Source organism: Lactuca serriola, chromosome 5, assembly GCF_051521515.1.
Source record: "Lactuca serriola cultivar US96UC23 chromosome 5, Lser_US96UC23_V15, whole genome shotgun sequence".
Lineage (NCBI taxonomy): Eukaryota > Viridiplantae > Streptophyta > Magnoliopsida > Asterales > Asteraceae > Lactuca > Lactuca serriola.
In genome coordinates, this window is record NC_136412.1 from 225912842 (window position 1) to 225924622 (window position 11781).

Consider the following 11781-nt stretch of genomic DNA (forward strand, 5'->3'; position numbering starts at 1 on the left):
TCCTGTTAAGGTCGATTAAGATGTTTTTCATACGATGGCCAACAGGTACAAACTTGCCACTAGCTACTTCAACTAATAAAGCATTATCTAGTCTATCAACAGGCAAGGTTAGTTTTCTACCAAACTCATGCGAAATAAAGGAGTAGTTGGCTCCAGAATCAAACAAAATTTGAGCAGGTAATTCGTTTACGAGAAAGGTACCTGAAGCGACATCAACTTCATCTTTCGCAGCCTCAAGTGTCATCTGGAAGGCTCTCGCCTTCGGCTTTGGTGGAATGTTGGGCTTTGCTGCCTCCTTCTTCTTCGGATAATCTTTCAGAATGTGCCCCTCTTCATTACAACCAAAACACATCCTTTTGTTGTTCGTACACTCATTGGCAAAATGCCCAATTTTTACACACTTGTAGCAGGTTACTTCCTCACTACATTTTCCAAAATGCTTTTTCTTGCACTTCTCACACCATTTTGCTTCGCCTCCTTTTCCTCCACCAAACTTTTTTGAATCAGATTTCGAAAATTTGCTTTTCTTACCAGAACCAGATGTTCCCTCAAACTTTCTCTTCTCACCAACCTCAACCTTGTTGGTGGTTCTCCCCTTAATCATGTTCTCAAAAGACTTGGCAACCCAGATAGCTGCCTCTAGAGTATGTGCCTAACGTACCGGCACCTCGTACTCCCATGGAAGTCCTTTTGCGTATCGGTCAACCTTTGTCTGCTCATCTGGCACGATGCGCAAAGCAAACTCCATCTTATCGGTAAAGTTATTAGTGTATTCATCAACTGACATGCTGCCTTTCGTCAATGTCAGAAACTTGTTCTCTAATTCCAACAGATTTTGAGCCGAGCAGAACTTGCGCTTGAACTTCGCTAAGAACTCTGCCCATGACAACTGCAGTGGCTCATTAGGGCTTAAAGTCTTCCCTAGAGTGTTCCACCAACGAAGGGCTCCACCTCGGAACTGACGCACTGCATAGATAGTCTGCAACTTGCCTCTGCAGCCACAAGTCATGAAGTCCAACTCCATTTCTGAGATCCAATCCATAACTCCAATCGGATCCTCCTTTCCATTGAAGGTCGATGGTTTGCAAGTTAGAAAGTCCTTGTACTTGCATCCCGTTCCATCATTCCTTCCATCATGGTTGTTTTGCCTAACTATCGGTGGGTTGGCTTGACCAACAGACCCACTGAAGTTTCCACATTCAGAGTGCCCTTCATTTAATTCAGGCTCTTTCACACGAATTGACAGTTCTTCATGATTCTGTTGAAGAAACCGCCTAGTCTCCTCCATTTGACGATCCAACATTGTTTGAATAATCATTTGTACACCAGCCATTATTATCGGCTCAGGTGCTGCTGCTACTACAGGTATTTGCTCAATCACTGGTGGTTGATTCCTGTTTTCATTAGCATTTCCAACTCCGCTTCTTGTTCTCACCATTTTTGATCTACACACCGAATAAGGTGAAATTAGATCCTCATTACGATAGATATTCAAATCATCCTTATCACTTCGAAACTTTTACATGCTAGTTCTAATATCGTAGACGTACGCTTAGAATCCTACACACATAAGCTTTCTAGATCCGGTCGGCAACAGACCATAGATCCGAACAAATAATATCATATATGGAAATATATAACATTTAGCACATAAAAGCATTTTAGGCAACTTTCCTAAAATAAACTAGTGCTCGTGTCTAAAACATAACAGACACACATCTCAAAATTTCACTTAGCATTCTAAGTTTAAGTCTAGAAATCCTACAAATTCCTAGTTCGCTTAAACTAATGCTCTGATACCAACTGTGACATCCCCAAAATCTCGGTCAGAAAAGACCGATTTTCATATATGCTTTTAAAATAATTTCAGAGTAAATCCTTTTGATTTGAAAAAGTTGCGGAATTTTTTCCCAAAAACAAAGTATGATAAAATAATATTTACCAAAGCATTTCATCAAGAAATGCATTTTCATTATATAATCAAAACTCGGGATGTCATGTTCCGATACAGACCATAAAGCATAAACGATAACATTACAAGTCATTCAACAAATATATACATATACAGACTTGTAAACAAAACAACTTGATGGTTCATCCATCTTATGCCCTAGCGCCACTTCCTGTAATACAAATAAAACTGAGTGGGTTAGGCTTGGGAGCCTGGTGAGCATATAGGGTTTTCAACCCACAATAAATAATTATATTTAATTTCACCAACCAACAATAACCCAATTACCCATTCCCGTTATTCTCACTTTACATCCCTAAAACAACTAACACAAGGGACCTAGTCTTAGAATATTTCATCGGGGCAACAACACATGCCTCGGGAGTTCCTCAGCAATATAAGTCAAATAAGGCAACGATGAGGGTGATGGAGTACAGCGAATGAACACCCAAGTTCATTAACACCTACAGGTGGCGAACCTGCTAGCGTTCCACAGGACTGTCTAGAAAAGTCTATGGTCGTCATCTAAACCCCGCTAAGTCAGATTTGGGCGTTCTATATAAATTCGGAAACCTCGTTTCGACCGCTACAACTTTATGCAAAGATATTGAGTTTATTATACACTTAAATTTTGATGCTTATTTTATTTTTAATTAATCAAATCAAATAATTAAGCAATTAAGCACGAAACACATAATACAAAAATAATACACTCTTATTATTTCAAAACGGGTTACAAAGGTTAACCTAGACTATTATATCAAGGATAATGCCTAGCCTGGAAACGCGGGGGTTACAGTTGTGGATTACGGACTCATGCTTATTTTGCTGTATTTTGGGAAATTTGCTTACTGATGTTTCTTTTGTGTACACTTGAAAACATAAACATGATGTAAAACAATGTAAGCTTGTCATATTTATGTATGTTGTTTGGATTTGCTATGTTTCAATTATATGCAATTGTTATGATACTGCATAATGAAGCCACCCACCTCCGGACGTTTCTATCGTTCTGGTATGGGGGTGTGACATTTTAGGAGGGTTATGAAAGGGTAAAGTTGGAAACTTTACCCTTAGAAAGGCCTTTCCAATGGGCAAACAAGCTAAGAACCTTGGATCTAGAAGATAAGGGCTTAATTTGTTAAGATGGCCAAACAGACATAAGGACTCGTCGAGTCCGTATGGGAACTCGACAAGTCGTATCGTGTTGTCCTGATTTCAGTTAGTAGAACTCGGCGAGTCCGTTGAAGGACTCGACGAGTGGATGAGCCAATTCGCGACTAAGTAGCCCGATAGAACTCGACGAGTCGGTGGAATGACTTGTCGAGTTGAATCGCGTTTTCAGGATTTCTGAATTATAGAACTCGGCGAGCTGGTCAACCTATAATGTTGACATTAATCAGAGCGTTGACTTTGACCAGGAGGTTAAATGGTCATTTTACCCTATTTAGAGTTATCAGTTTTTGATTAAGTGTTATTATAGAATTTATAGCCGGAGCAGCAGACAGGGATTCCTCACTCGAGTTCAACATTCAGTATCAGAGGTGAGTCTTCTTCTATAGGAACGGGTCTAAGGCACCAAGCTCGGCCTGTTTATGTGTGATTGTATGTGCCGGGGTTAGCCTGGTGTTGGTTTTATGTTCTGGACTTCAGTCCGATGCCAGGCGGGGACCGATGCAGTTAGTATGCTTGATGTCTGCGTGATTCTTACATGTGTGTGATTATGTGTTCCGGACTTGGTCCGATGTCGGGGCAAGCTTGAGGAATGTTAACTTTCTTGTTACGTTTATTTTTATGTATATGATTATGTTATGCTCATCATATATACCGGACTTCGGTCAGACGCTGGGTGGGGCCCGATGCAGGGGCAATGCCCAAGTATGTCGGACCTCGGTCCGATGTTGGGCGGGGCCCGATGCCAGACTTGTCCGATGCTGGCGGGGCCCGATGCAGTGGGCTAGGCCCAATATGTGATTATGTGTATAGTGTGTAGTAGCTTGGGGAGACTCACTAAGCTTTGTGCTTATAGTTTTTAGTATTGGTTTCAGGTACTTCCACTAGCAAAGGGAAGGGCTCGAGATCATCACATGGCACACACCACAGATTCAGCCTGGGATTGTTTTAGACTCTGATGATTACTTATATGATTTTGATACAATATTGACATGATGTTTTGAGATACATGATCCTTGGTTTTTATTATGTTGATGGATGATTATTGGTTTTGTTAATGATTTAAAAGCAAAATCTTTGGCTTGCATTTTTGGGATGTTTCACTTTATATACACGAAAAGGTGTTGACGAGCCCCATAAGCCTATATAATTATTTTTGACTTAATACATGTAGAACTAAAACCATAATCCATGCAAGAAGCCCGAAATATTACTTTTTCCATTTTACCCTTTTTCTTCAAAGCACAAATCGAAGGCTTTAAGCACTTGACCAACATTATCAACACCCAATAAGGTTTAAAACCTATTCCTTTGTAGTCTAAGGCCTTTAATTGATCTATTTATAGTTCATAATCATGAAATAAGAAACTTCTTGAAATAGGATGTTACATAAACCAACGGTTTATACTAAATCCTACTAAAGAGTCAAAACAGGGTGTTACAGGAAGGTATCTGGTTGAGCTAGTCTGAGGTTTGGTAGTTTGTAGACATAAATTGGTGGTAGTTCAAACCCTATGTATGGGAGAAATGAGTATTCTGGTCGGAGGATCAACAAATTGGTCGATTTGGTGGTTTTAGTGCACTGAGTAAGAGAAATTAGCAGTTCTAGTATGCAAGGCTTTGGGTTAGGTAACTACTATATAAGTGAGGGAATGTAGGCTACCATTGATTCGCTTAGTGGTAGGAGGTTTACTCATTACACTTCTTAAGGATATATTGGAGTCCTTCAAGATCTGAAGGAATTCACGAATTGGTCAAATCGAGGGTGCAGAGCAAGCTGCCGTCAGATTTATGTCTCCTAGAGTGCATTGGTTGTCCTTGCACCAGGAAATTGTTTGGAAAGGAACTCGTTGTAGAAAATAGTTCTTTTTGGGAATGACAAGTATTAGGTTAAGGAGTGTTTGAACTGCTTAGGTTTTGTATCAGTTATTAATAGATTGGTTAGCTGGTAGTATGGATTGATGTCTATAGCCAAGGATAAGCAGTTGTTGATCTGTTGATCACCTAGTTTGGTGTGTTCATTTTTATGTGGAGTTTATTCAACAGTGTAGGATCATTGAGTTTAGTTTGTCGACCGATTTTCAACGTTGGTTATACCATTCATCGTCAACGGTTGGGGTTGTTTGAAGGTTTCGAGCTGTGTTAGTTATAGGTGCAATTGGTGTGTTAAACTTTCTTCAAGGTCTGTCAGGTGTATCTAGGTTTCTGGGTATGTGTACCCTGAATTGTTTGGTTGTGGAATTATTGTTCCTAGCAGGCTCTTGTTTGGCAGTTTTCCTTGGTTATTGGAAATTCGGATGTCTGAACATCATTGTTCAATTTTCTAGGTGTAACCTCATATTTGCACAGAGTTCACTTTGGGATGTCACGTCTTTAGCGTTGGTATTTAGGGTCGATCCGATCATGGTTCTAACAGCATTTCTGGGTGATTTTGTATTTTTGCTCCGAATTTGGAAGTTTTATCGAGTATTTGCATGTTGATGGAATCTGCTCAATTTTATTTAAGTTTTGGGATCATATTTTGGTTATTTAGTAGAGAATTTTCTATTAGCAGTTGAATTATTTTAATCATTAGATCCACCGGTACTCCACCCTTTAGGTAAGGTTGTAACGAAGAAAAAATGCAGTAGATCACAGGTTGATTGTATGCTCTCCTAGGGGGTATTTAATGTGGTAGTTCGTCTAACATTGACATGAGGATTTCAAGTGGATCGAATAAGACCGCCTGAGAACACTTGGTCTGACTTATTGCCATGATTCTAGTCTGATTTATTGCTTTCGGGTTGGAACAAACATTCAACTCTCTACCTTATTTTCTAGTCACGTGTAATCATGTTGTCATCTACTGATGTGCCGTTAGCAGTCTAGATTGCAGTAGGTTTTGCATGTTATTGAGTTGTATGGCTTGTGTTGTGGTTGACAAGTTCTGGATAGATGTTGATTGGGTTTCTACAGGTTGGTCGGATGATAGTTGTGTGCATATTGGCCTATTGAGGTGCTGGTCGTCAGCCACGTTTTTAAAACTAGACCAGACCTAGTGGTTTAACTAGGAACCGGTCCCGGATTTGGTTCTTAAAGGCCAAAAAAACGGTCTTCATGTGAACTAGTAAAAACCAGTCGAATCAGAAAAAACCGGTCTAGTTGAACCGGTAAAACTGGGAATTTTAAAAAATAATTTTTTGTTCATTTTTTATATTTTTTATATAATTAAAATTATTCATAATGTAACTATGACATCATCCAGTTTTTGAGACCGGTCCGACCGTTTGGACCCATTGAAGCATCGAACTAGGATGACGGTCGGTTCGGTCTCCTTTCTGGTTTTCAAAATGTTGGTAGTGATCGTCATGTCTGTTGTTGTATGACGGAAAGAAAGGTGTAGAACCGTGAGCTCATCATTCCAATGATTGGATGGTGTCACGACATATCGTGAACTAGTATTGATACGACTTAAGTGGATGGGATCTTTGTGACTTGGTTTGTTAGTATTTTGGCATAGTTTGGAGCTAGATCACTATGGTATTTCTGCTAGTAGGTTAGTGGCCGATAGTTTGGGGTCGGACATCCGGAGGATTTTGACTTGTTTGAAATGCCTCGGTTGTTCATCAACAGTTCCTTGTTGAGCTTCTTCTTAGCAGATCCTTGTTCTTTTTTGTGAGAATGGTTTCATGTGGGTTAAGTCACCAGTGATGGGGTCCGTTATAGGTTTCTTGAATGATTTTTTAGGCGATTGTACATGTGAGATGATATGGGATTTCTTTTGGATTGAGGTTTGTTACGTTCATGGGAGTGGTGGTTTGGTGATGACTTGTCTGGAAGTCAAGTGTGTATTTAAGATCTTTTAGGAATAATTTTTGGATTTATGATTGGTTCGAATTCATGATCGGGATGTTTTGAGCGCTTATTTTGCATGGTTTTGTGGCGTTTCTAGTTAGGAACTAAAGGTAGGTATGACAAATTGATTATCATCAGTCTTTAGGTATGCTTTATGGTCACTAGAGTTTAGATTGACAGGTTCCGATCTTATACAGTATATAGATAGGTTGTTGATAATTGTAGGTTTGAATGGTTCTACAATGAGTTGGGTCTTATAGTTGGGGAGAGAAAGGTGGTTGTGCAGTTGAGTGTTTGCAAGTGTTTGGGTTATTTCTTGGCATTGGCTAGGTTCTAAGTGGTCTCGTGAATTTTTCTTTGTGGATACTTTTATTTTATGAAGTGGTTGGAGGAAGTGTATGGATTTTGTTGGTGTTGTTTTCAGAGATTCTAACCGAGACGGATTTCGAGGATGAAATCCAGTTGAAGTGGGAGGTATGTAGTATGCAGTTTCAGGATGTTTTCTAATTTCAAGATAGTGGATCGTAAATTGATTGAATAAAGGTCTTAGACTTCAATGAAATAAATTTCAATACATTATTAGATGTTGATAATGTTGGTTAAGTGAGTTAAGTCCCTGAAAGGGTGAATTTAGAGTCGAGGGTAAAATGGGAAAAAGTAATATTTCAGAATCTTTGCATGAATTAAGAAATTTAGTTCGGTATGTTTTAAGTCAAAATCAATTGGATAGGATTGTAGGGATTATTAATACCTTTGCATGCATATAAAGATCCTTGAAAATAAATTTAGAACGAAGAAGTTATGGTTGTTTAAAGTTGGAATGGAATGGGTAAAACCCCGTAACCACGGTGTGGTGAGAAGTTCACCACGACATAGTGAGTTGTGCAGCCCAAGCCCATAAAATTAGGGTTTGCTTCGTATTTAATGGCAACGTTTCGTGTTTTAGGTCACTTTCAACCTCCAACTCATCAGGAACTCCTTGGGAGCAAACCCTAGCCTCTATTTTCATAGTTTGAGCTCATTCTCTCTCCTTGAACCTCTGTTGGTGCATATTTTGGGTGTTTTGGTAAAGAAAGCAAGAAAAGTTGTGCTTGGAAGCTTGAAGCTTGTGGATCTCTACTATATCTACTCTTCTGGACCCTTGTAAGTTATAAAGATCATTTCTTTATTGTGTTTCATCTTTGGATCTAAGAGTATTTTGAGTTTTAGTGCTTTATATGCTTGTTTTGGCCCTTTTGATGGATGTGAGTTGCAATTTTGACAAATTCAGGGTTAAAGGTCAAACCTTTAAGTCTTATAGAGCCATTATGGTGCTAAGATCTGGACTTCATCTTCATTTAAGTGTCATGCATGGTCTTGGTGATATTTTTGGTCCCTTTGAGAGTTACGTTTAGAGTTTGGATGAGTTTGAACCATGGGTATGGATAAAGTTGGAAATCTTATCCATTAAGACCCTTAAAAGAATTGGATCTAAGTTTTGAACTCTAGAGATTAAGGGTTAAGTGTTTAATCCATTAAGTTGTCTTAGACGCTCACCATGGCGCGATGAGTGGGTGGTCCAACAACAACAACAACAACAACAGATAAATTGCAAAAAAAAAAAAAAAAAATCATTATGTTTTTATTTTTATTTTTTTCAATTTTGACATTCTTTTGTTGCAACTAAAACCTATGTTTTCTGATATATTGCAATATTAACCATTTACTAGGTTAGCCGTTGCCATGATTGATGTGAAATGGGACGTTGTTGTGATATATTGACATTATACTATTTGGTTATGTGATGCTAACTAAAACAATGACGTATCAAACTCGAAAAAAGTGTCACAAAAGACATAAGTTTTTAACTTTGGCATTATATATGTTTTCATTTTGCTTTACGATTTTGACACAAAGATCATACTTGCAATTGATTGTCTCTGGTTTATGAAACTTAAGGCATAGTGAATTCTATGCAACTTAAAACATATGAAGGTATTTTAGTTTATTCTTTTTTAGCTTAATTATTTGAAAGGTTTGACCTATTCCAATGAATTACATAAAGTCAGTGGATTTATAAAGAAATTGATAAAAGATGGAGTACGTAACTTAATATGGCAATAGTCGTAACGAATTGGGATGTTAGAGTCAAACGTAGCTTATTTGGACCGCTGGAAACTTCCATTAGATTCTTCCTTTTTTTTCTCCATCAATTTGTAAGAACACGTCTATATTTCCACCTAAAATATGTTTTTATTTTAAAAAAGTATTTAATCCATCATGTTGTCAAGCAGTCTAACAAATATATATATATATATATATATATATATATATATATATATATATATATATATATATATATATATATATATATATATATATATATATATATATATATTATGCTAACGATAAATATTTTTTCAACGAAAAACCACAACACATTCACACCCATTTTTTTTATCAACTAATATACACATTTTACGTAAAACACACTTATTCAGAAAAATAAAACCAAATTTAATAAAATCCAAAGCACGATTTTAATATTTAAATTTATAAACAAAATATATAGACAGCCCAACATCTAATATCAACAAAAATGAAATTTATATTTAAAATTATTTTTATACATAAAAAATGTTTAGAGATAAAAACGTGTTTCTTGATCGATGCACACAAATTCACATCAAATATGTATCTTATTGACTTATTCATATCAATTGTCCTCTCAATTCTTTTATATTTTTTAGATAATGTCATGTGAATCCAAAACCAAAACTGCGACTTTCCTTTTCGTTGTTGTTGACTCGATATTCCACATGTCCCTGCAACAATACCCTATAAATACAAATCCTAACACAATTATTTCTAAAAACACCATTAACCTTCAAAATCCTACAATATTTAAAATAATCATCTATTCTCTTCCCAAGAATTTGAAGGGCTAAAAATGGCAGGTTTAAAGTTCAATTTGGTGGTAATTATGGCGCTCATGCTTGCATCTGTGCAATTTCACGGCACGACAGCTCAAACTACCCATGTGGTCGGCGACGCCTTGGGCTGGAATATTCCTCCCAACGGACCTTCTGCTTACACCACCTGGGCATCAGGTCAGACCTTCAGTGTCGGCGATGTTCTTCTCTTTAACTTCACCACCGGATTCCATAACGTCGCTGAAGTATCGCAGGCGGCGTATGGCCCATGCACCACCACCAACCCCATCTCCATCGCCACCAACGGCCCCGCTAGAGTCACCTTGAACGCACCTGGCACTCACTATTACATCTGCACCGTTGGTACTCATTGCCAAATTGGTCAGAAGTTAACCATCAATGTCTCCGCTGTGTCTACCACCCCTGCTCCAACACCGGCACCCGCTACTCCTGCACCGGTCTCTCCACCGACCGCTACCCCTGCTCCATCCACTACAACCTCACCACCAACCTCCTCCCCTACCCCTTCCTCCGAGGAAGGTAGCCCAATATCACCACCCACCTCCGGCCAATCTCCCTCAGGGAGTAACGCCCCTTCTCCCACCGATAACAACATTATACCACCACCATCACCCAGTTTTGCTCCATCTTTCACCGCCGTGGTGCCCTTCACTTTCTTGGCAATCGCTTTAGCTTTGTTTTACTAGATCAGGTGGTTAATGGTTACGTGAGAAGGTGATATTATGTAATTCATTTTTGTTTATTATTCTTTGTCCTATGCGTTGTTGTACTTATTTAATAGAGATTGATATTGCTTAACTTATACTGTTTTTTATGAAAATTATGATATATTTTACTGGGAGTTTGACCATTTTCTTATTGAATTTATAAATATGCTGTTATTATAAAAACTAGACATCGATAGGATTGCGATCCGTTGAAAACTCAGTCTTTTGAGAACCCAATAATAAAATATGAAGCGTTAGATTAAAATTAATTTATTAAGGACATGATTTCCATCTTATGAATCTCATTTAGTGTTTATTTATTTTTTTGTGTGTTTGGAAACATTAATAAAAATGTCTAAAAATTAACATAATAAATCAAAATTTCGGATTTAAAAAAAACATAATTTTTTATTTAAAAAATATATATATACTAGTTTTTAAATTTTTTTTTAGCAAAAGTGATTTTTTTTGAGAAAAAATGATTTTTTATTTAAAAACTGCAATTTTTTAAAAAACAATAAAATTAATAAAAACTAAAAAAATAAAAAATAATAAAACTAGAATATTTTAATAAAAAACTATCAATTTTTAATAAAAAAATTCATCGTTTCGGGTGCATATATGCATACTGTGTATACTATAATGTTCATAAGGAAAACATAAAAACTTATTTTTATTTACTAATCTATAAACATGATATTACAAGTATTTTATTTGATACAAAATAAAATATAAAAAACAAAAAGTGCTACAAAGCTTTAAAGTGTTATCATTTCTTGTGTTAATATTTTTATATTTTCTTTAATTTATCACTTTTCACATTTTAAAAATGTTTCACAAATATATATATATATATATATATATATATATATATATATATATATATATATATATATATATAAACCGTTTTTCCGTGACAGACGACGACTATAAATAATTATTTTCACAAATTAATTCACAAGGATTATGAGATTATGAACTTATTTATGGCATGAGTTTGTAATTGTGTTTATAATTATATATGATGGGCTCATATCTCATGTGTTCATGGAGCATTGATTGTAAGTTCCTCAAAAGCATCCATTTTGGATATATTTGATCTTTTTGCTTTGTATTTATTATTTATTATAGACTTGTTCATTATCTTATAAAGATAAAACATTTTTAAACGAATAAATAGCAT

General features: G+C 36.6%; 1 protein-coding gene across 1 annotated transcript; it reads left to right on the forward strand.

Moving 5' to 3' along the window:
* Nucleotides 1-9796: 9796 nt before the first annotated feature.
* LOC145053681 (blue copper protein-like) lies at nucleotides 9797-10689 on the forward strand. Its single transcript, XM_079001770.1, has one exon. It carries the CDS (start codon nucleotides 9888-9890, stop codon nucleotides 10575-10577), a length of 690 nt encoding a protein of 229 aa, XP_078857896.1. The 5' UTR covers nucleotides 9797-9887; the 3' UTR covers nucleotides 10578-10689.
* The last annotated feature ends 1092 nt before the right edge of the window (nucleotides 10690-11781 follow it).

Coding starts and splice junctions, on each gene's coding strand:
- LOC145053681 (XM_079001770.1), top strand. CDS start 9,888: ATGGCAGGTTTAAAGTTCAATTTGGTGGTAATTATGGCGCTCATGCTT.